Source organism: Megascapheus bottae, chromosome 15 (assembly GCF_031878675.1).
Source record: "Megascapheus bottae isolate mThoBot1 chromosome 15, mThoBot2.hap1, whole genome shotgun sequence".
Taxonomy (NCBI): Eukaryota; Metazoa; Chordata; class Mammalia; order Rodentia; family Geomyidae; genus Megascapheus; species Megascapheus bottae.
In genome coordinates, this window is record NC_143523.1 from 32,822,993 (window position 1) to 32,849,181 (window position 26,189).

At 37.5% G+C, this 26,189-nt stretch overlaps 1 protein-coding gene across 3 annotated transcripts in view; it reads left to right on the forward strand.

Annotated features, from left to right (window-relative positions):
- Positions 1 to 25,385, forward strand: part of Prkg1 (protein kinase cGMP-dependent 1) — a 973,708-nt gene extending 948,323 nt beyond the window's left edge. For all 3 annotated transcript variants that reach the window (XM_090346356.1, XM_090346355.1, XM_090346357.1), the window contains 8 exons: positions 11,558 to 11,697; positions 12,892 to 12,981; positions 16,458 to 16,599; positions 18,231 to 18,394; positions 19,543 to 19,665; positions 19,900 to 19,962; positions 22,100 to 22,166; positions 24,224 to 25,385. In XM_090346356.1, the coding sequence (XP_090202482.1) occupies positions 11,558 to 11,697; positions 12,892 to 12,981; positions 16,458 to 16,599; positions 18,231 to 18,394; positions 19,543 to 19,665; positions 19,900 to 19,962; positions 22,100 to 22,166; positions 24,224 to 24,322 (888 nt within the window). In that variant the 3' untranslated portion in view covers positions 24,323 to 25,385. The remainder of the gene's footprint in view (positions 1 to 11,557; positions 11,698 to 12,891; positions 12,982 to 16,457; positions 16,600 to 18,230; positions 18,395 to 19,542; positions 19,666 to 19,899; positions 19,963 to 22,099; positions 22,167 to 24,223) is intronic.
- The last annotated feature ends 804 nt before the right edge of the window (positions 25,386 to 26,189 follow it).

Below are 26,189 nucleotides of genomic sequence, written 5' to 3' on the forward strand. Positions count from 1 at the left end.
GCTTTACTGCCAACATTTGTAGAAGAAATAATCAGACAATATAATATGGTAGATAAAAACTACAGCTCTGGACTTGGGGACACTGGCTTCATATCTAAATATTGTGTATGCTTAGTCACTAATTTAACATCATTAGTCTCAGTTTTCTCATTTCTTCCATGAAGATGATAACAGAACATGTTTCATGAAGTTACAAAGAATGACTGAGATGTCCTGTCAATGTCAGTTTTATATGATAATAATAATAACAGTTATTTATTATTAAAAAGTGTTGTTGAAGCTGGGAGTTTGGCCTAGTGGTAGAGTGCTTTGCTGTGGCTCAAGTTCTAGCCTTGAGAAAGCCCAAGAACAGTGCTCAGGCCCTAAGCTCAAGGCCCAGGACTAGCAAAAAAAAAAGAAAGAAAGAAAGAAAAAAGAAAAAAAAAGTGCTGTCTTCTATCAACATTTCCATTCATCATAAAATGTCCTATCTTCACTCACCATTTCCAGCTACAAAAGAGAGAGAGAGAGAGAGAGAGAGAGAGAGAGAGAGAGAGAGAGAGAGAGAGAGAGAGAGAGAGAGAGAGAGAGAGAGAGAGAGAGACTGGAACATTACTAACCATGTCCCTGAGAAAGTGAATATTTCTTTAAGACAAGTAAGAGCCTGAGGTCTTCAGAGGGCCTTCAGTTATAACTTCTATTTTATTCCCCAAACTCTTAACCTTTTTGTTTTCTTACCTGCCATGTAAAGAGATGGGAGACAGTTTTCAATCTTCTTCAAGCCAAAGTTGTGTGCAACTGAGTTACCATGCTTTTATCTATCCATTTCTCTGCTAGACTGAAAACATCCCCCACTTCTTAACCCCAGAATAGGAGGTCATTTTCCATGTGAAATACTGAGGCAGCACTACTTCTTTCCACCAGCCTTCTTAAACGCTGGCAACTCAATCGAACCGAGCTTTGGCTAACAGGAGTCCAAGGTTACTGCTCACGACTCCTGTGAATCCACTCAAGTTTATGAATCCTGCAGTCACATTGCCCAAGAAAGACCAATACATGAGCAAATAGGATCCATAAATCCCACAATCCCACAAGCTCATGTTTGTAGTAGGGCAGGGGCTGTGCATTATATAAAAGGGCAACCACATTGTTCTCATAGAATCTTTTTTTCCAGCTGCCTTGGCACATGATTCACTGACCAGCTAGCTTGAAAGGCTATGAACACCAACTGGAAAAAAATGAAACAGGGCTTAAGAAGTGATTAAGCAAGAAGGAAGATGATAAACTCATTGCTCAGTCGACAGTTATTTTTTCCCATAATTATGAAAGGTGAGCTATTTAACTCCAAAGGGAAATCCCATGTAAGAGGAAAACATTTCAAGAGCCTCCTTATGCCAAGTCACACAGCAATGAAATAGAATAGCTGTGGGATTTCTGGGCAGCACGGGCCACTTGAGCCTGCAGTGATTTATGCCATGGAGCAGGTCTCCCGGGAAGCCCTGCTACTGCCCTGTGTCCTTGGGCAATTAAAGCAAATAAACATGTACATGGATTGAGGGGCTGCCTCAGTCTAACACAGCCTTTTATTCTCTGTCATTTTCTCAAAGGAATAATTTTCAATTCTAAATATAATTGTGACCAGTAGTATTGATTTCTAAGAAAGTAAGTTATTCAGATAGGTAATCAAGGTCCAATACAATAAAAAGCCATGGAACAATAGCAGGTACAATATTAATGTACTATAATTCTTAAAATAACCACAAGAAAAATTCTAAGCAGAAAATATGACCAGTAAAAATCTACTTTGACACATGCTAATAAATTAAGATAAAACATTACGGCAGCTTGTTACTGAGGAATAAATGCAGTTCTATGCAATAATCATCCTATTCATGCTGTGTGAATTCAACAGTTTATTTCTTATATAGCTTTTGGATTTCCAGAAATGTTATATACCAACTATCCCTTGAAATGCATTACTTTTACTAAAAGTACTTCAAATTAGTATCCCACTATAAAATAATTAACATTGCCTCTCCCCTAAAGAAGAGAAAGATTTAGAAAAATGTTGAAAGAAAGAGTCTAGATAGATGCCTACAAATTTAAAAGATATGGGGGCGGGGGCCGGGAGTTTGGCCTAGTGGTAGAGTGCTTGCCTAGCATGTACAAAGACCTGGGTTCAATTCCTCGGTACCACATACATAGAAAAAAACTGGAAGTGGTGCTGAGGCTCAAATGGTAGAGCTCTAGACTTGAGAAAGTCCAAGGAGACAGGGTTCATACCCTGAGCTCAAGCCCAGGACTGGCAAAAAAAAAAAAAAAGATATGGGGGTGAAAACCTTTTCAAAGGCTTAAGATAAAATTGAGGGTAAAGCAGTCTATCCTAAAGTTAAAATCTGGCGCACATGCACTTTTTAAAATTTTCTGTGACAATTTTTTTACCTCGTAAATTTGTGATCACATCACATTCAGGAAAAACAATTACTTGAAAAACACTAAATATTCTTTTCACATATAAAAAAATCAGGTCTTAATCCAGCCCTCAAGGAATTTCTGACTCTCCTTAAGATGATAAATTTAATATATTGAACACTAACTTACAAAATCCTATAGGATTGCATTATATCATAAATGGTGCAGAGAAATTCTTGAAATTTCTTTAGGAGTGAGGTCAAGTAGACAAGGTCCTGAGAGGATAAAGAGAACAGTAGCCAGGGGTTGGAGATTTAAATGAACAGCTGAGGAAAGGCTACTTAAGGCAAAGGTTACAACATAAAGGACACATGTCACAGGACATCTAAGACAATGTGCAGACTGGAGTGGAAGTATCATGATGTGTAATATTATTAGATTGTGAATGAGGAGAGCATGTTTATTTTTAACAAGGGTTACAATCACAATAAGAATGAGGTGATGATACATAAAGTATGCAAGATATATAAACACCTAACTTCCTTTTGCCCATAATATTAAAGAAAAATGCACTGTAAGGTGGTGAGGCAGGCTATTTTTAGGAAATTCTGTTCCCCAAAATAAATACATCTCCTGTTCTGGATAAGATAGTTTACTTTGTTCCAGGATGAAGATATTTTACTGAAACACTTGAAAACTTTTTATTTAAGTACTTTAACTTCCCACTCCATGTGAAGGAAAAATAGACCCTTTGTATACAGTGGAAAGATAGATGGCAGACATATCCTTTTAAATGAAAAAAAAATAGTTTAATCTTGCAACCTGGATAAGGTGAAGGAGGAATTCTGTATGTAAGTAGATTCGTTTATGGACTGTATACATTGAATTGCCAGACTACATTCTTCCCCTTCTATCAGAATCTCTCATGGTCACATATGTATGTATATATACATATGTATATATGTATGCGTGTGTATATATATGTGTGTGTGTGTGTGTGTGTGTGTGTGTGTGTGTGTGTGTGTGTGTGCCATAGTAAACTGAAGATCAAGCAATGAGATAAGTCATTTGGTGATACAGGAGTTTGGTTTGTAATTCCTAACAGCAGCCAAATGCCTTGTCAGCTCACTGTAAGAGTGAGGACATAATCTCTACCCAAAAAGAGAATATTAATGTGACTAAATTAATAGAATATATCTGGTCATCTTTATGGCTTTGCATGCTACATCCCCAAGAATAAGGTAGTTTAAATGTATAGTTTGTCTACTTTCATATAATAAGCAAACATAAGCCAAAACCACAAAACTATTGTTAAACAACTAAATCATTGTTAACCATATTAAGGTATATTTTATATTTTGATAAAACCTCTTTAACCGGGGCCAGGAGTTTGGCCTAGTGGTTGAGTGCTTGCCTAGCATGCATGAATGCGCGGGTTCGATTCCTCAGTACTACATACATAGGAAAAAGCCGGAAGTGGTGCTGAGGCTCAAGTGGTAGAGCTCTAACCTTGAGAAAGTCCAAGGAGAGTGCCCAGGCCCTTAGCTCAAGCCCACAACTGGCAAAAACAACAACAACAACAACAACAAACAAAACAAAAACTCTTCTTGTCACTTGCTATAAACTGAATTTCAGGATATAGACATGGGAAATAAAATGATCAATATATTTGATAAGAGTTTGAAATAAATTATCAGATGAGGTCCAGTGAAAAGGTATAAACAACAGAAGCTACTCTTTTTTGTTCTGAAAATGTGATGCCTCCTTTTTAATTTTTTTTATTTTTATTTTATTGTCAGATGTATAGAAGGGTTACAGTTACATTCGTCAGGTAGTAGGTGCATTACGTCTTCTACATTGATACCCCTTCTCATGTTTTTGTCCACGCTCCCTTCCTCTGACCCCCTCCTGACCATCTTGTTTCCCTCTTTCCCTTCCCTATTTCAAATAAACAAATAAACATATACAATATACCAGGTAACAAAGTCAAATACAGTAACAACATGAGATTAACAGTAAGGGCAAAAAAAGAGAAGAGAAATAACATAGTACATTAAGAACAACAGTCACAAAGATAAACCTCTTGTTTACATGTCTTACAGTTCATTTCATTTAGTCTCATCCTATATGATCTTACATGCATAGCTTTTGAGCTATTGTAATCCTCTGCTAGGAGAGTCCAACAAATGAGGGAAACCACTGAGCCTATGTTCCTTTGGGTCTGTCTTACTTCACTTAATATCATTTTTCCAAGCCTGTTCTCTCTATATATGACATGTATGTGTATAGCACATATGTGTATATCACCTGCATGTTTGTGTATATACATACGCATACTTACATATAACTTATAGAATATATGTGTATACATACATATCTACATAGGAAAAGTGAAAAAGGAAAAGCGAGACATGGACAGAGATAGTTATCTCTGAATAGTAAATTATGTGTATAAATACCTGAACAAAAACTTGAATTCCCCATAGAACAGTGATTTCTCTTTATACTACATGACTGAAAAAAAACTTTCTGATGCTGACATTTCCATTAAACTCATAATACATCTTTTGCTTTTGACTTTCTTGTAGTATTTATTTATTTTTTCATATATTTTATTGTAATTAATAGAAGGGTTACATTAAATTCGCCAGATAGAAGGTGCATTATTTCACATACATTGATACCCTTTCTCATGTCTTGGTCCCCATTTCCCTCCCCCCACTCCCCCCATCTTGTTTTCCCCCCTTCCCTATCCAATTTCAAATAACCAAATATAAATATATCCAATATATCAGATAACAAAGTGAGATACTGTAACAATATGAGATAACCTATTTAAACATGTGTCATTCAAGCTTGAACAAGACTGAGAAACATATCTGAGGTATACATTATGAAACAAAGTACCAGCTATGGTTCATTCTCAAGTTTCATACCTTGGCTAAACCACAAATCACACATTGATGTTATTATGTAGTGCTAATAAAGATAAGAGATAAAACTGTGGATAATTAGTGAGAAATCGATTTAAAGAAACAGACCAATGAGGCTATGCATAGTGGCACACCCCTGTATTCCCAGCTATTTGTGAGATGATCATCTGAAGAATCATGGTTTGATGTCTCAATCCAAAGGCCAGGATTAGTGGTGTGTACCTACTGGGAGAAATAATATGAAGCAGATCCTATCCAAGGCAAAAAAGCAGAGATATTTCTCATGTCATAGGGTACCTGCCTAGCAAGTTCTAGTTCCTGAGCTCACAAACCAGTAACTGAAAAGCAAAAGCAATATCAGACTGAGACAGTTGCTTCTTTCTTAAGATGGAGAAAAGTAACACTGATGTAAAGATCTTAATATTTTATTAGGTATGAATTCTTGGGAATTTAGAGTATTTATCTTCTTTAGATGGAAGTTAACAGTTTATTGAAACTTAAAATGGAGTTAATAGCAGAGTTGCCACTTTTTATTATCAAGACATATTTGACAATAGGATACTAATTTGGAGCCTTGAAGCTGAGGGCATAAAATATTTTACTTTTCTAAAAATGAAATACACCTAGTAACTCAGCTCTGCTGGAATATTGTTTGGTTTGCCAAAATTGATTTGAACACTAGTAATAAAAATTGTCATCTCTGCTTTGTAAAAATAAAGCTTCCTGGGCTGGGAGATTGACCTAGTGGTAGAGTGCTTACCTAGCATGCATAATGACCCAGGTTCGATTCCTCGGTACCACATACATAGAAAAAAGCCGAAAGTGGTGCTGAGGCTCAAGTGGTAGAGCTCTACCCTTGAAAAAGTCCAAGGACAGTGCTCAGGCCCTGAGCTCAAGCCCAGGACTGGCAAAAACATAACTTTACTATGATAAAGCTTCTTTAAATGTAGAGATATTATTCTTGGTCAGTTAGTTCACCAGACAACTAATTTCAAAATAGACTTTTGAATTTTAATACTAAAATATCATTTAGAAGTATTTGTTTTAGATACAAATTCCAAATACATTAGACATTATGCAGGTAGTGGATTTTTTCCTTCCTTCCTTTCTTTTTTCCTTCCTTCCTTCCTTCCTTCCTTCCTTCCTTCCTTCCTTCCTTCCTTCCTTCCTTACTTCCTTCTTTTTTCAATAGTCCTGGGGCTTGAACTCAGGGCTTGGGCACTGTCCTTGAGCTTTCTCAAGACTATTGTTCTTTCTACCACTTGAGATACAGCATCCCTTCCGGTTTTTTCTGTGTATGTGGTACCAAAGAATCAAATCCAGGGCTTTGTGCATGCTAGGCAAACACTCTACTACTAAGCCACATTCACGGCCTTAAATAATTTTTATATAGTACTTAATTTTTATTGGCCTTAAGTAGTTGTACAAAGTGGTTTTCAATTCAACACATTAGTGAATTCATCTTGCTCAATCATGTCAACCATGGCATCGTTCTCCATCTTTCTCAACCTGCTCCTCCACTCAGTTTATTTAGTTTCATTTTCACATATGCACATTAAGTATTGTGACTTGATTTACCCACCTGTCCTCTCTTCATCTGGATCCCTCCCCTGAGCCTCCTCACCCCCACAACACACACACACACACACACACACACACACACACACACACACACACACAAAACACATGTATGTTCCAGCTTCCTCCTATTCATTTTGTGAAACAGTAAATTAATTGTACAAAGGCCATCGAAAGCCTTCTTTCCATATACATACTTTAGTGAATTGTCAAAGAATTTGGTATTACATCAAATTTTGTGTTACAATATGTTTGGTATTTTTTCTCCCATTTTATAAATGGATAAAATTGAGGCTCTGGGAGGTTGTATGCACTTGAGTAGGACTATGGCTTCCACATTATTGAAATATGAAAAATTCACTACCTATGAATTACTTATTATTCTCTCTAGATAATTTTTAAATAATTATGTTCATTTTGCTTTAATTGATCCACAAACCTACTCTTTTCTTTTCTTAAAAAAATGAGGACTTTATAAATTTAGAACCTGTGATAAATACCTTAAGAAGTCATCCCAAAAGATAACATCTTTTTAAATGTGACACTGTTTTACAGAAAAATTTAAAACGTCTTAGGCAACTTGTATTGCCTAATTCGCATTCACATTTTTCAATCTTCTACTACAATTCAAAGACCATCTCTTCAACTCAATAAGAACCTAGTGCCTCATCTACCCTTCTATTCCCATCTGAGTTTCAGATATTCATTCAGCTACTCCAAGTATGGTAAGGTTGTCTTTTCTTTTGCTTATTTTTCTCATCCTGGAGTTTTGGGTTCTGTTTGGTGGTTTCATTCTACGAACCCATCTTAAATAATCCAAATTCTCAGGTGCCTCATGTATAATAATTTCGTGTCATGGTTTCTTCCTGAATTTTATGAGCATTTGGTGCATTTGCATATAGTCTCAGGTCTATTCTCAGCATGACTGCTCCAAAATATCTGACCTCTCTCCTAAGCATGGCCTCTGAGGCCATTGTGACAAGACAGGGCAGTGTCTAGCCATGGGATAATGGAAAATGATGGAGAAGACACAATCTAGTGCTTGGCTATGTCTAGCTCAATGATGTGTTTGCTACTTTCTGGGTGGCTTGGTGTTATATCCTCAAGTTTTGGACTAATAGAATGACCCTGGTGAGGAACTATGTATCACTGGAGTGATTTGAAGCACACTCCCGCAACGTGGCACAGCTAACCTGGTGACACTGGATATCCCTTCGTCCTTTTGTCTCTCCCTTCTTTCTTTCATACAGCTTTACTTTGCACTTTGAGAAACATGATTAAATCATCTCAATTAGCATTTACTATGGGCTACATAGATCATACATTGTGGCTGGATCGTTTTCTAGATTACTTCCAGATTTCAAAGAGGTAAAAAAATAAAGAACTCATTATTATTATGCTTTATTATGCACCATGATTGCCTGGTGGATGTATGTGCCATTTAAGCTGAGATCGTTTTTACTGCTTCTGTTTTGCAGCAATTAGGAGGAAGGTGACTTTTCCTACATTACTTTATGCCTTAGAGTCCATTTTTATGCTCTTAGAAAACTCCTGCTGCTTTTATGCAATGCTATGTGTTTTGAAGTTGGTAGCACAAAATATAATCCGAAACCGATCCCTTTTACATGTAGTTGAGACAAGCGGAAAGAATGCAACTCGTGCCTCCTAGTAAAACATGCACATACTGTGAACTAAAGATTATGCTTTCCCTGTGGACTTGTCCTACTTCCATAAGTTATAGTTGTGCTACTTCAAAATATTTCCTCCCTTTCCCTCCTTTTTCCAAGAGATCACCACATATTCATATATATATACATATATATATAAATATATATACTAGAGTTAACATACTTTGCAAAGTGTAATGACATTGTCACACAATATGGTTTGGCTCCATAGTTTTCAGAGTTGACTTGAGATCCAGTGAGACTATATGACTGATCACAAACTTGATTGAAGGGAGTGATGGTTACATACCTTCAAGGTTGATCTTGGATATAGAGTGAGTTTGAGACCAGACTGGGCTATACAGTTAGTGAAAGATGAAGATTAGTACATTGGGGTTTCTCATCACAGTGCTTCATCTTTTCTCTAGACTATTAATTTGCCTAGGTGAAGGCAACAAAAGAGCCACATTCCATGGGTCACAGAAATGTCCGTGTGTGTGTGTGTGTGTGTGTGTGTGTGTGTGTGTGTGTGTGTGTGTGTGTGTGTGTTCTCATGGGCTTTCCTGCACTGGCTTGCTTGAAACACAATCTTCAGATTTCAGGCTCTTGAGTTGCTAGGATTGCAATCATAAGCCAGTGCAAGGCTTAAACCTTGAATTTAATAAGTCAATTCAGTTAGTGTAGTTCAGGAAGCCATTTTTGAAAAACAGGTATGAAGATAGTTGTATTGTAAAATGAACCATGAAGGACTTGCTAGATGAGCAAAGAGGCAACTCCCAGTCAATGATACTGGACCCATTTTAGTCTTTCCTTGTCCCTGCAAGTGAAAATATAAAGTCCACCATGAAACAAACAAAAAAAAATATAAGACATTGACATCCCCAGAGATAAAGGAAGCACACATTTAAATACAAGTCTAGGCAGCAAGTAAATATGTCTCTAAACTATTTCATGTGCTCAAGCTATTGCCTTACTTCTACAGTCTGGTTTTATGTTGACATCAGCTGGAGGCTGACAAAGAAAAGTCCATGTCAGAAATTCACATCTTAAGATTCACCAGGTTCAAGTGTGCATTCATTCAAATGGCAGCATCATGCTTTACAATGAAGTCACAGTGCATTTTCCCTTTCTAGGAGCGCTAGGAGTTAAATCACGGTAACATATGCAATTTTTAAAGTTGCGTCTTAAATGCTTACTATTTGCTTAGTGGCATGGAAGCGGGCTAGTAGAGTGGAGACTGGAACAGATGAAAGCCCCGGAGGGCACTCAGTGTATGCCACTTATTTAAAGAGAAGTTCTTTGACCTAACAAGATCATTAAACTTCAATGTAAGGCTTAGAGCATGCAAGAAGAACGGCAGTAGTTCTCCTCCAGCCTGAATAAGGGCAGTGACAGTCTATTTCAAGCACAAAGTGAAAACAGAAGGGCTGGAGTTTAGCTCATGTGGTGAAGCACTTATCTAATGTGCAGGAAAGTCACAGGTTCAGTCCCTGATACAACAAACAATAAATCTGTTACCAGTAATGAGAATATCTCTTTTTAGTAACTGAACTATATTGGAACACCCAGGTTTGCTTTAGAAGTGAGCTTTCACCTTAGGTTTGAATTTATTTGCAACACACTAATCTGCACTTAAAGGTATTCACTGAAGTCCTCTGTGTGTTCCTTCAAACAGGCATTTTTCCTTTTGACCTGTCATGCAGATTCACAATTGGTGAGAGTAAATTGAGGCTCATTTATCTGAAGTGTCCTTATGTTCACTCAGAAGGAACGTGGGACAAGAGACTCTTATCTCCAGTTAATCACTAGAAAATGGGAAGTGGAGCTGTGGCTCAGGGGAAGGGTGGTAGCCTTGAGTTGAGGAGCTCTGGGACAGCACCCAGGTCCAGAGTTCAAGCTCCATGACCCACAAAAAAAAAAAAAAAAGGACTGCCCTTCCTGCAGATGAAGCAAGGAATAATTCACAGCTTAGGAAAGGAGTGCTGTACTTCAGCTGAGGAGCAGAACCGGCTTGCCATATTATCTCCCCTAAACTTTCATTAGACTGAATAATGGGGCTGCTTTGCTGTTTGTCTTGATGATTCTGCTACTTGAGAGTGTTCAATGATAACTCTTTCATGCCATTATCAGTGAGTAGCTCCACCCTTTCTCTTTCCTTTCCTTTCCTCCCCTTCCCTCTCCTCTCCTGCCCTGTCCTTCCCCAGTCTATATGACTCATGGATCCATGTAGGCTCTTCAGAGGCTGGGGAACATTAAGACTCAGAGGAGGTCTCTCCAATTACTATACTTGTTGTTGTTGCTGTTGTTCCAGTCCTGGGGCTTGAGCTCTGGGTATGGGTGCTGTCCCTAACCCCCTGTATTTGCAGCTGTTTTGGTGGTTGACTGGAGATAAGATTCTCACCGCCTTTCTTGCCCCAGATGGCTTTGAACCAGGATTCCCAGATCTTAGCTAAGATTACAGGTGTGAGCCACTAAAGTCCAATGTTAAATTATATGACTTAAGGACTAAGGCTACGGTTAAAGGAAAACACATGGAGAGTGGAGAAAAAAAATTGTTTTCACAAGTCTCTTGAAAAAAATTGGTCAAGTTATGTTTCTTCTTAGTTGGAAGCAAGGGAAGGACTAAGGTAGAAAACAGAAGACAAGACAGCACAGTATATACATGTTTAGTTTCTGTGGAGACAAGGGTCAACATGTAATTTCATAGCTTTGACATGTCTGTAGACTCATAGGCCCGATAGTCATACTTTGTCCCATGTACTTGAATCAAATTGCTTGAAGTGCATCTCGTCCTGTGAGATGAGGTGGGATGGGAATTGTGGCTCTGGAGCTCTGGCAAGAATCAGTAGTCTGTGTGCCTTGGTTGGTACTTCGAGTTCATTTAAGTGATTCTCAACGGCACCTGTGAGTTTCAGGCTAAAAGAGCAGTCTGTTACAGTGGACCTATCATCAGCGTTTACCCCTCTGTCCTTTCTGCCTGTCTTCAAGGTCCAATTGAAAAGTGAAGAATCCAAAACATTTGCAATGAAGATTCTCAAGAAACGCCACATCGTGGACACGCGGCAGCAGGAGCACATCCGTTCTGAGAAGCAGATCATGCAGGGGGCTCATTCCGATTTCATCGTCAGGTAAAGAGCCCGTGCATGACAGGGGTAGCAGGGCAGCCACTGCACCTGCTGCCCCTCGCACTCAACCCTAGCATGTTGGATCTGAGAAAGACACTTGAGAATATTCTGCTTGATTTTTAAAAGAATACAGTTTTTCTTTCATCCTATTGATACTGTGAAAAAGAACAAGCTTCTCCGTTTTCCTGAGAACTCTTAATAGAAAAATTTAAAAAAAAATGGTCAAAACTCAAACCATTCAAGTTTCACTTCTTGAAGATTTAACAGATGACAGATCTGTTAAATGGCAGCTAATAAATACCTGTAATCCTAGCTCATCAGGGGGAATCTCTACCATGGTCATGATTTGAGGCTCACTTAGGTTCTATCTCAAAAACACACTAAGAGCAAAATGTGTGGAGGTGAACCGTGCTCAAATGGTCTAGCACCTGCCAAGCAATCCTTCTACCTCAGTATTTTGAAAGCATCAATGAGAGGATAACAGATAATTTTTCACATGTAGAAGAAACTCTTTTCAATATGCCAGCAGCGGCATGTTGTGGAAAATGAAACATAGAACGAGCTTACATAAGTAGCACAAGAAAATTACATGTCTCTATTTATAAAATTTAGTTTTCTTTCTGTAACATGCATATACATGATATATAAATATCTATGTTTAAGACATCAGCCAAAATAGAAGCCATAAAAATCCCAAGAAATTCTTTTGTCCATGATCACTTAAATTAGTTCATCTCCTATGAGACACTCGTTTCCTGTGGTGTTAGAGTCTTACTCATGGGCTTCTTTTCCCTAGTTGTAATTTTGGATTGTTTTTTTCTATTTGTCTCAAGAAATTTCATGCATGACAAATGAAAAGACTGCAGTCTAGGTGCTTCAAAATTTACACACTTTTATAAAATCACATCCATGACCATCTTCTTCAGTTATTTTAAAACATTCAATGCAATGCTGTTAATATGCAATAGAACACCAACACCTATCTAATTAACATTGTAACATAAATATATGAGACAATTTATGTATGAGATACTCTGGTGTGACCTTTAAACAATGCATATATATATATTATAACCTCATAATATGTATAATTATTATGTGTCAATTAGCAAGTCAAAAGTCTCTAAAGCTTGAAAACCTGTATATTAAAAGAATACAATTATGTTACTACTCTGCTTTCATGTTTGCTATTTGCAGGCTGTACCGAACATTTAAGGACAGCAAATATTTGTATATGCTGATGGAAGCTTGTCTGGGTGGAGAGCTCTGGACCATTCTCAGGGATAGGTAGGAGATTTATGACATTTCTATGAGAAAAGTCTATTGTTATAAAGTCTAAAGATTTCAATTGCTTATTTCATATGCTTATATATATCTCAATGCAAAATAAACACAAGGCTCAACTCATGTTGGCCAAATGGCTTGGTGTAATACATGTAAACTTCACCTGGTAGCTCATCATATAAGGTCTTTCTGCCATCAAAACAGTATCTTAAGGACCGGGAGTTTAGCCTAGTGGTAGAGTCTAGCATGCACAAAGACCCGGGTTCAATTCCTCGGTACGACAGACATAGCAAAAAGCTGGAAGTGGTGTTGTGGCTCAAGTGGTAGAACTCTAGCCTTGTCAAAAAGTCCAAGGACAGTGCCTGGGCCCTAGGTTCAAGCCCCACGACTGGCAAAAAAAAAAAAAACAACCCAACACCAGTATCTTAAGTTTTCCCACCTACCACATATATATTTCTGCTTTTCTGAGGTCATTAATTTCTCTAGATAGTGTTTGCTTCACTTGGTTAGATAACTTTAGTCTGCCTGAGTCTCATCTCTTATCTTTTTCCCTCAAAGTTGGTGCTCTACCACTTGAGCAACAGTTCCCTTTCTGCCTTTTTCTACTTAATTGGAGTTTAAGATTTCATAAATATTTCTGCCTGAGCTGATTTCAAACCTGGGTCCTCAGATCTCATTCTCCTGAGTAGCTAAGATTACAGTTGTGATCCATGGTTTCCTAGTTTTTTCTAAGCATCATACTCCAAAATCCATAATTTTCTAATTTTCATTCCTCTCACTCTCTGTCCATATGTCTTTCTGGTCACCTGTATAACCACAAGACTAAACATGACTACCTATGTCCATTCTGCTTGATTGAAGCTAGTTTATGGAAGTGATTGTTGAATTTCATCTTCAATGACCCAAAAGATGAAACTAATTGAAAATATTTCAAAAGAAACTAGTCGCATAGTCACTAAACTTTATCCTCCATTGGATTAATTTGACAATTGTCAATAAGCCTGAACAGCTTGGGATACACTTCTGATTTAGATGGCTGCTCCTAATTACTCTTGCCTGTTGGTGTTTGATAAGAAGTGTTTTTGCCTGGTTACATTGTGACATTGGAGGAATCAGTTTATGACAAGGTGATTAATCATTGTGATTCAAGTTTAATGTGCTTATCAATGAATACCCAAAACCTTCTAATTCTAGCAAATTGTCATCTACTGCCATTTAGCTAACCCAACCACTCATTTTTAAAGGAGGTACAAGAGCCTGTTCATTACTCATTCTGCTGCAATGATAGAACCGCAAAGGCACAATTTATTATTTCAAAGATTTATAGAGGGCAAATGATTTATTTCTGTAAGCAACTCTCTATAAACTGTTGATCAAACAAGCTTTCACTTCTGTTTTGGATCAAATTTATACTGTCGCTTCCAATTCTACTAGTAATTTTTCACTTTGACGCACCCTAATTCCATGTTTTTTCCTCCTTTCAAGTTTTTAAACCCCGTATCTCAAATATGTAGTGACAAACAGTGTGCTGCTGAGAAATGTTTTTGTGGGAATATTGTATTGATTGTTCCATGATTGAGACAAAAATTTCGTTTAGAAATATCCAGTTAAAGATATATTTATATATAGGGAAATATTCAAGATAGTGGGATTGGAAATCAGGCTCTGGTTTCTGCTAGGCAGGCACTTTAGCCATGCCCCTGTTTCTTTTTTATTTTAGCTATTCTTAATGTTTTATTTTTTTACCTTAGTTATTTTTAATATAGGGTCTCAAGTTAATGCTTGGGATAGCTTGGACCATAATCTTTCTAATTGTGTTTTCCATGTAGCTGGAATGGTAGGTGAACGCTATTGAAACCAGGTCTTATTGGTTGAAATGGGGTTTCGAGACCTTTCTCTCTTGAACTAACTTCATTTCCCAAGTAGCTAGGATTGTAGGCAAAAGCTATTCTGCTTGGCCCTTATGTACCTTTTGAAGGAAGGGAAACCAACATTTTAGCATTCTGCAAGCAGAGGAGCTAGTTATTAGAGGACAGTCACTGGAAGAGTAAATATGAAAAGCACAATGATTCTCTTGTTTATTCTAGTGACAACATCAGGGACAATGGTCATTGAAATGAAAATTCTACTTTCCTGAATCACACTCTTCTAAAAAATTTACCTATGAGATGGCATTATTATCCTATGATTTTCTAACCGATTTTGTAAAGATGTGGCTATATTCCATTGTTCAGTATGTTAGCCATCATGGCTCAAATTTGAAAAATGTGTACATGTCACCGGAGGGCCAGAAGGCATCAAGAGCTCCTATAAAAGTGAACTCTTGGGGAAACTGTTTGTTGCAAACTCCCTAAAACTCATGTGATTGCCAGCCACTCTCCTCCCTCTCAGCCACCCCAGAAGCTGATGTTCATACTAACAGTCTAAATTATGAAATTATTAGATTGAATTCAATAATTGAGAAAGAAGAATGGACACTGTTTTTTAAAGGAGTCTCATATTTTAGCATTTAATCCTTGATGCCAAGTTCATTTCTTTATTTATTAGCATTGTATTCATTCAACCATTCAATATATGTAGATGTATAAAGATAGAGGCAGAAACAGAAAGATCAGAAAAGAGAGAGCCTTCGTGTGAAATATCACCATCAAATTAGTATCTCCTACCACTCACTGCATCCTAATCATCTTTTAGTTTCATCTTTTCTAAGAGGATGATAATGAGGACATGGATATTGACTTCATGACAAAAGTCTCCCAATGGACAAATACCTAGCTGACAATGTTTGTTGGTTCTTTGAAAATGTTAGGTTTTGGGGCCGGGAGTTTGGCCTAGTGGTTAAAGTGCTTGCCTAGCACGCATGAAGACCCGGGTTCGATTCCTCGGTACCCCACATACATAGCAAAAAGCCAGAAGTGGTGCTGAGGCTCAAGTGGTAGAGCTCTAGCCTTGAGAAAGTCCAAGGACAGTGCTCAAGCCCTGAGCTCAAGCCCAGGACTGGCAAAAAAAAAAAAAAAAAAAAAAAGAAAATGTTAGGTTTTGTGTGTTGCATTGCGAGAGCCATATCTACAGTGTTTAGAAAGATTAAGATGAGTAGGAATAAATTAGTAAGCTTCTCCTTTAAAAAGCAAACTCTTAGTAGACAGGCTCTATAATAGAATTCTCTCCCTGTCACAGCCTCACCCCCTGCCTTTGAGACATGTGTCATTTTATATCATAGTGGGCTCTGGAGAGGAAGCTACCAAGTCTATGAATCCTGGTGTATTATAGAACTCTTCCTGATCCCTTTCAGGAAGCTAGATTTAACTGCCCCACTCACAAATGTGCAAAGTTCCTTGACTTGATCCTCAGATGTTTTACAAAACCGAGTGGAATAGCTATCATGCCACACTAATCCATGGAACTTGCATCTAAAGGAATTTTGGAATGGGTATTTAGTAAAATGACATTGCTCATACAGTTTGAATTCTACTTTGCAGAGGTTCGTTTGAAGATTCTACAACCAGATTTTACACAGCGTGTGTGGTAGAAGCATTTGCCTATCTGCATTCCAAAGGAATCATTTACAGGGACCTCAAGCCGGAAAATCTCATTTTAGATCACCGAGGCTATGCCAAACTGGTCAGTGCCTATCACGCATGGCTTCAGTGTTGCAGGACTCAAGTATTTGCTTGCAAAGCTGTGCTCCTTTGCTAACATTGAAATCAGGCTTTTTGTTTTTATTTTAAGGTGGTAACTCTTCTTAAAATAGATCTTAGGAAATAACATAAATATTATGAGAAATCTAATTGACTACGTATGTGTTAATAATACTTTGGCTAAATATACTTTCTAATGAGCCTTAGAAAATACCCTTGCTGGCATGTGTTTGTTCATAGATGTATGGGGACTGAAAAAAATTGTATGTTCAGCCAGCCTTCTTCCCTTTAGAGCATTGAGTACATAGTATACACTCACTATTATTTTATAGTTTTCTATATTATGAAATAAAATTAACTGGTGTAATCAATCCAAAGATCAGAAAGTTTACATGTGGTAAATAATTGCCTAATAATATCGAACTTTTATAGACTTTGAATCATTGTAAGTTATTTTTATTTTTTTAATTTGTTGTCTTTTGTTTGTGTGTGTGTGTGTGTGTGTGTGTGTGTGTGTGTGTGTGTGTGTGTGTGTGCCAATCATGGGGCTAGAATTCAGGGCCTGGGCCTGAGTGCTATCTCTGTACTGCTGTTGTTTAAGATGTGTGTTCTACCACTTGAGCCACTATTCTGCTTCTAGTATTTTATTTTATTTTTTAATTCTCTGTAGTCAATTAGAAATGAGTTTCACACTTTCCTGCCTGGGCTGGCTTTGAATTGTGATCCTCAGATCTCAGCCTCCTGCGGAGCTGGAGTCACAGGTGTGAGCCACTGCTGCCTGGCCCTTTTGATAATTTTTAATCAGTATATGGTTGTTAGAAAAATCAAATCGGGCCAGGAGTTTAGCCTAGTGGTAAGTGCTTGCCTAGCATGCATGAAGACCCAGGTTCGATTCCTTGGTACCCCACATACATAGCAAAAAGCCAGAAGTGGTGCTGAGGCTCAAGTGGTAGAGCTCTAGCCTTGAGAAAGTCCAAGGACAGGGCTCAGGCCCTGAGCTCAAGCCCAGGACTGGCAAAAAAAAAAAAGAAAAAAGAAAAATCAAATCAGTGGAGTTTAGTATTCATATCTAAATCAATTCACTTTAGAAAAGAAATACTGGGTCTAAATTTGCAGTTCGTCTTTCAAAAGATTCCTAGAAAAAATTAGGGCAAAGTTTTATTTTATCTACTCAAGTGTACCAGGAACAGAATTTCTAGTCCCATTCATGTGTCTTTTACCTCTACTCACAACAAAGCAACTTCTCAAATAATTAACAGTAGACAAATGGCCAACTTTGGAAATACAGCAGTAATCATGTCTGTTCTGAGAAAGATGCTATGTTGGCTTAAATATTCTCCTAACCTTTGTCTTGTACAACCTCCCTTGTCATAAAAATAGGAAAAGTAGTATGTCTTTCCAGACAGCAATTTGCCTCTCTTTGTAATGATGTGAATTTCTTCTAAACTGTTTGCAATATATGATTCCTTTCCCACGATAAGTCTGTAATTACTTGTACCATTTCTATTTTTTACTGTTTATCATCACCAGTGTTGTTGTACAAAATAAAATACTGCTTCACAACTTACTGCTTTATAATATAAATGGCTTAAATATTTTACTTTTTTCCACAAGGTTGACTTTGGCTTTGCAAAGAAAATAGGATTTGGAAAGAAAACATGGACTTTCTGTGGAACTCCAGAATATGTAGCCCCAGAGATTATCCTCAACAAAGGTCATGACATTTCAGCTGACTATTGGTCACTTGGAATCTTGATGTATGAACTTCTGACTGGCAGGTATTGATATTTGTAGGGAAAAACTCAATAAAAAAGGACCAGAAATTGCTTCTTACTTCTTACTCCTGCCTGTGTCACTCCCTTTAAAGTACATGTCTCCCTATTTTCTACCATACTTCAATTAGTTACTCACATGTGCACAAATTCAAGAAACAAGATCGGAAACAAGTTATGCGGGAGCAACTAACTAATTGCTTACTTGTAGTTTCATTCTTACCATTTTTTAAATGTAGAGATATAGTTTATCTGAAGGACTCAATTCTTTTCCATGAGACTTTTGAGCCCAATGACTTGGCTCGCAATGAAGCAAGGGAAACAGCGATCATATGAACAAGTCTTGGTTCAACTCTTTGCACGAGCAAGAGAACCTGTTAGCAATTTTTATATCTAGATGAATGTGTTTGCCAAAGATCACAACATATAACTGCGAATGTAGACATGCACTATAAAATAGTATACATAAGGCATAAGGTAGACTATAAGGACCAGAGCTAAAAAAAAATACTATCATACCCACATGACAAGTGGTGAGGAAAATGAATAATGGAGTCATTTCAGAAGACTGGGTTTATCCTGAAACTTGGAAAGAACAGAAAATGAACCTTTCAGGTTCCAGATAAGATCATCAAGTACTTTTAATTGATGTAAGTTCTCAGTGAAGTCCTTGGGAGGAAGCAGTGCAACATTTAAACTGACCCTTGATGATGAACTGAGTCCTTAGCCAGATTACCATGAGATGAATCTCTAGGCAAAATAGTCCCCTGAGACAGACAGTGCCTCAGTGCCTGGATGTGGTATTAGTGGTGATGACATGAGGTAAGGTTGTACCCTTAATGCTCTTATGATTCCTTCTAAGGACTTCACATTTCATCCCATGTATAATCACTGAGTCAATTAGTGTGAGGAGGAACAGATGGTCAAGCACACAGCTTGAATAAATAAAGACAGCAACAGGGGTCAGGCACCTGCACTAAAGAGAATGAAGGGAAACAGCAAATGTAGTTCATGCAGTAATGGTTTCACTAAATGACTTTCAGGTTGTTTTAATATTATTCAAATTTTATTCCATGTGTTTAATTAACTTGAGGCCCAGTGTAAGAGCAACTAGAAAGCAAAACTAATCTGTCTTATGTCTCTCAATTTTGTAGCCCACCTTTCTCAGGCCCAGATCCTATGAAAACCTATAACATCATACTGAGAGGAATTGATATGATAGAGTTTCCAAAGAAGATTGCCAAAAATGCTGCTAATTTAATTAAAAAACTATGCAGGTTAGTGTTTCAACTACTCCCCCCCCCCTTCTTTTTTGTATGAGCATTGGCTTCGTTTGAAGACAAGATCTTACTCTATAGTCTAGGCTAGACCTGATCTTATAATTCTCTTGCTTGGCTATTGAGATTACAGGTGTGAACCACCAGATCTTACTCAAGCACATGATATGAGAAAGTATTGGGAAGAAAAAAAATTACACAGATAACTTAACAAAACTATTCTTTTACTTTTAGGGATAACCCATCAGAAAGATTAGGAAATTTGAAAAATGGTGTCAAAGACATTCAAAAGCACAAGTAAGTGTTTTTTCCTTATATCTATTTCAGAGTCCAGAAAACCACTTGATAGTTTCCTCAGGGTGATGTTTTTTTAAGCTATTAATATGTAAATAAAGTAATCCTACAGTGAGATCTACAGAGAGAAAGAAAGCAGACAAATGAGAGCTGCTGGTGTGTATGTAATACAGTGCATACATAATATATACACATATGCAATGATTCTACAGTAACATTGAAAGTGAGAGTGTAGAGAAATACATTTCACCAAGAACTGCCTATGTTTGTGGAACTTTATTTCAGTGTATCTAACTATTTTTCTAACCTATGACCTTCTAAACAACAAATTCACAGACTAACCTCCTTGCAGCTACCAGGAAATACAATTTTCCTCCCTCTCACCCAAAGAGAAAATATGATTTTTTAAAAATTTTGAACCTCTTTACCTTATCAGCATAATAGAAAAAAGAAAGACCGGACTTTGTATCCTTTTTTCTATTAAATTGAAAACATGTAATTTCATATTCCCATCTCCCCATATGGTGATGTGATAACAAAGGGGAAAGAAATTTTAAAATGTTAAAAAAAACAGTGTCATCACAATTGGAACTTACTTACATTGGCTAGCATTTCTAAAGCTAAACCAATGCATGTTGTTTGTTTATTTTCCTTCTCTTTTCATGGGCTTGTGTAATGCTCCTAGAAAACTCACATCCTTAACCAATAAACTTACTGAGATAGCTATGGTTTTGTATGACATGCTAAGAAATTGGTCTGAGCATTCGTTAATGCTGAAATACTCTATGGACAAAAAAACACACAGCTTCCCTTGTGTTATAGTATGTTGTTCTCATTTTTACAGAAAAATAATTTACTTAGTAAATCTTCTTTCTGTTCAAAAAGACAATAAATGAGGGAAGTAAAATATGAAGAGCCAAACGTAGTGATATGAAAGGTTAAATTAGTTGAAGCTGAGTACTGAGCCAGTAGCAAAGATGGAGTATTAATTTCTGCCTTTTTTGCCCTGATTCTATCTCTATAAAGTGACATGCAGGACATAGGGTGAACATATCATCACATTTATTAGAGTATAATATAGCAGAGATACAAGGTTGTGTAGACATTATTACTGAAATTCCTGAAATCAATTTGTATGGTAGTGGGCATTTAATTCTGACAACTATATTTCTAAAGGTAAGCACTTTAAGGAAAAGCCGACTAAAACTTCAGTTAAGTGGAGAATATTTTTTTTATTTTTTATTGCCTGGGTAATGAATAGGGGTTACAGTTACATTTACCAGATAGTAGGTGAATTATTTCTCACACATTAATATCCCTTCTCATGTTTTTGTCCCCATTTCCCTCCATCTACCCCCCCAATCATCTTGTTTTCCCCCTTCCTTATATATAAAATATATATTATATATATAAATACATATATATAATATACCAGGTACAAAGTCAGATACAGTAACAATAAGAGATTGACGAAAGGGTAACAAAAGAGAAGTTACATAGTACCTTAAGAACAACAATCAGACAAGATAAAACTCTTGTTTCCATATCCTAGAGTTCATTTTGTTTAGTTTCATTCTATATGACCCACATTTGCATAGGTTTTGAGCTACTGTAATCCTCTGCTAGGAGAGTCCTGGATGTGTACTAATTTTTACAAATGAGGGAAAACATTGATCCCCCTTTGGGTCTGTCTGGCTTACTTTACTTAATATGATTTTTTCCAAGTCTTTCTGATCGCAGCATAGAATTCCATTGTATATAAGTAAAGGGGAGAACATTTTTGTCACATGAAAATGTTAACTAGCCTGGCATGGTGGTTCACACCTGTAATCCTATCTACTCAGAAGGCTGAGATCTGAGGATTGTGGTTCAAACCGAGCCCAGGCACGAAAGAACAGAACTGGAGACTCTTATCTCCAATTAATTACTAGCAAACACAAAGTGGGGCTGTGGATCAAGGAGTAGGTCAGTAGCCTTGAGCTGAAGAGCTCAGGGACAGCATCCAGTCCCAGAGTTCAAGTTCCATGACCCCCCCCACATTTATTTAACTACTACCTAGCCATTATGTACAACTTGTTATAATATGAAAATTGCAACTGGGATCCACCACCTTTAATTGCCTATGTTTTTCCTTTCATAGATGGTTTGAAGGCTTTAATTGGGAAGGCTTAAGAAAAGGCACTTTGACACCTCCCATCATACCAAGTGTAAGTACACTTTCCAGCTTCAAATTCTAGGACATAGTTGATGGAATTTGTCAATCACCAACTACTTGTTAAATTTTACTTATTTATTTTTTTCCACCAGTCCTGTGGCTTGAGCTTGGGGCATAAGAACTGTCCTTGGGCTTTCTCAAGGCTAGCACACAGTACCACTTCCAGCTTTTTGTTTCTATATATGTGGTACTGAGGAATCGAACCCTGGTCCATCTGGACTTTACCAGGGGACACTTATGTACTAGTAATATTAAGCAGGTTTTCACTGATCTCTGCAAATTGGAATCCATCTGGAAAAAATTTAAGAGTTTTTTGTTCAAGTGTAAATATGGATTCTATTATCCTTAGAATCAGCATACAGAATTCCTGTATGACCTGGCTCCTACATATTTTTCCAGCCTCTACTCATGCCAGTCACCTCGCTGTTTAGCCAGCACAGGAGTTGGCCCTTTTCATCACTTCAAGGTGTGGCTTTCTCCCAGGACATAGATGTGTGTCCTACCTTTCTTGAACTTTTTTTTTTGCCAGTTCTGGGACTTGACCTCAGGGCTTTGGCACTGTCTGTGAGCTTTCTCAAGGCTAGCACTCTACCATTTGAGCCACAGCACCATTTCTGGCTTATTTCTGTGTACATGGTATTATGGAATCAAACCCAGGGCTTCGTACAGTACATACTAGGCAAACGCTATCACTAGGCCATACTCCAAGCCCAAATCTTTTTTTTTTTTTGCAAGTCCTGGGCCTTGGCACTGTGTTTTCCTTAAGGCTAGCACTCTACCACTTGCACCATAGTGCCTCTTTCAGATATTTTTTTTTCCTGTTTATGTGGTACTAAGGAATCAAACACATGGTTTCATGAATATTAGGCAAGCACTCTATCACTAAGCCACATTCCCAAGTGTTCTTGGACTTTTTGATACTATTTCAAATGGACTTTTTTTTTATGACCACTTGCTCTTGTGGTATTTTTCATTTTTTCAAAGCACTAGACAAAATTTATATTTTTACAGATTTTATGCTTATTTGTTTTAGCCATACACTGCGTTACCTACTATAAGATAAACTTTTAAGGGTAACAGCCATTTAATTTTTTTTTTACTCAATAGTTATTCACAATTGAGAGCACTGTGCCTAATCAGAAATTATTCTAGAGTAGAAAGTGAATAAAACGCTTCTTAAAATTATTGATGGAGGGACAGGAGCATGGCCTAATGGTAGAACGCATGAAACCCTGGGTTCAATTCCTCAGTACCACACACACAAAGAAAAAGACAGAAATGCTGCTGTGGTTCAAGTGGTAGAGCTCTAACCTTGAGAAAGCCCAAGGACAGTACTTAGGCCGTGAGTTCAAGCCCCAGGTCTGGCAAAAAAAAAAATGATGGAAAAGGAAAATGTGATATAAATGGTAGGCAGGCAGCCAGGCAGGCAAGCAGACCGAGAGACAGAAACACACATACAACAAAACTATTCAAATATAAAAAAATGAATTCTAGGCATGTGCAACAACATGAATGGAAACTGAGGAAGTTATATTAAGTGCACTAAATCAGGCACACAGACAACTATTAAGAAATGTGTGATCACACTAGTCTGCTGCATCTAAAAGAGATCAGTTCACCTCACATAAGTTGAGACCAGTATGTCAGTTGTCAAAGGCCTGGGGGCTGAAATTGAGATGAGGAAAGATGGACCAGTGGTTGTTACACAGCAGTTTTCTATTGGTTAAAGAGAACAATAATGTATTATATATTTCAAAAGGCTAGAAAAAATGATTATTAAATTATTTCTGTCAGAGAGAATTAATAAATGGCTAAAGACACAAGTGTATGTAATCTGATTTAAACAGTGGATACGCCTGCGAAACCTTGCACAGTACTCCATTTTAACCTTGTTTTGGTATAAAACACACACACACACACACACACACACACACACACACACACACATTTGAAAATTACTCTGGTTAAGAATGGGGAACAAAATAGCATTGTGCCTTGGAATTCTGAAAATGTCAGAGGCTTTTGGCTATGCTGTCTCTCCTGTTGCAGGTGGCGTCACCCACAGACACAAGCAATTTCGACAGTTTCCCTGAAGACAGTGATGAACCACCCCCGGATGACAACTCGGGCTGGGACATAGACTTCTAATGCATTTCTCGTACCTGCTTCTGCCTTGCTGAAGACAGCTTTTTCTGAGACACAGCTGCCAGCAAACACGAGGGAAAGAGAGGTTAGCGCTCGGGGGTCACCGTGATGCCTTTGATCAATGCTGCTCCAGTAACGACAGTGGCGTTAGGACGTACTGCTTAGATGACAATAGTGCTCTTTACATGTTTTCTGTTTTGAACCTGTTATAGCCAAGGACATGGTGGTCCTGCAGCAAAGCCTTTCACCAGTAAAGAGATGTTGTGTTTTTTCTTTTTCCTATTGTTGCAATGATCTTGCTTTGCTTTGATTATACTTTGAAAGACTGTAGGAGACATATCAACCTAGTAGAGGAGTCTGTACCCTGCTAGACATATCAAGAGGATGACAGAATAATATATTGAGTAGGAGAAATGACTGTGGTACAGAACCTGGGCTTATTTCCCTGTTTTCAAAGGAAGGTGATGGAATCTGTTACTGCGAGCCAGTATATATGCTGTACACAGAAGACCACACATCTGTGGGTCACATATTCATGTCAAACCAGTGCTAGAAGTTTCATGACTTTATTTCCCAGGAGTGCTGATGACAAGACTGAATGTTATCTTTTCTTTCTGACAGATTTTTTTTTAAAAAGGTATGATACAAGCACAACTGCTAAGGAATTGCTGAGTCCTTTCTTTAGCAGGGATATGTGTGTTTTTGGAGGACTGAAAAAAATGCATGATACTTGTTTGTTCCTTTTTGATAAATTGGCATGACAGAATGGGAGGAGAAAAAAAACAATTCACAAAACCATTTCATATTTTTAAAAGAAAAAAAACATATATTGTGCTTAAAGATGGTCCTGGAAATGAATAGCAGCAAATTGGTTTTTATTTCTTACCTAACGTAGCCTCAAAGTGGGGCTTCAAATATTCCCTTTTCTAAAAAATGAACCCTTAGGGCATGGAGGGGTTAGGGGGGAAGGGATGAAGGTCCATCCAAAAAATAAAAAAAATAAAAACTCTATAGGTGCTATGTATATCTTTCATCGTAATGTCATTGTCTGAACAGACAACACAAATTCTAATCATTACGTGTCTAGCCAGAGATGCAAGCATTTTCACTAAATTTATCACACCAAATTTCTGTCCGATTTCACTTACACAACATACGGTGGGCTTGAGAGAGAAAGGTGATTTTGAACTAGCTTTTTGTCTTAGGCCTGAACCAAAACAAACATAAGAAAGGAAAAGAAAATACAGAGTCACAGATACAAAGATTTTCTAGAACTAAGACGTTAGTCTATGTGAGGTCACAGAACAAGACAAGTACCCGGCCTACTGTTGATTACCTTTTTTTTTTTTTTTTTTTGCCAGTCCTGGGCCTTCATCTCAGGGCCAGGGGCACAGTCCTCAAGCATTCAAGGCTTGTGCTCTACCACGTGAGCCACAGCACCACTTCTGGCTTTTCTATGTATGTGGTACTGAGGAATCGAACCCGGGTCTTTGTGCATGCTTCTAGGCAAGCACTCTACTACTTCCAGCCCCATCCATTTGATGAATTACACAGAATTTGTCTATGTAGAAAAGGTTTGGAGAGGAAAACAGGAAATGGATTTCCTAAAAATAAACGTTAGCTTAAATAGAACAGAAATCATTGCAATCCTGAAGTTTCCTACTAGCTAGAAAAGCTTAGCTTTATTAAGAAAAAAAAATCTAATGTTTTCACATGAGAAAAAGAAACCGTAACTTAAACTATGCCTGCCATAGCAAGCCATGTAGGAGAAGTTTCTTTTAAGCAGATAGCATTATATCTACACAGGCATATGTATCCATCCAAGATGTCATCCTGGTTTAAAAATTTGTGTTAATTTGGCTTAATAAGT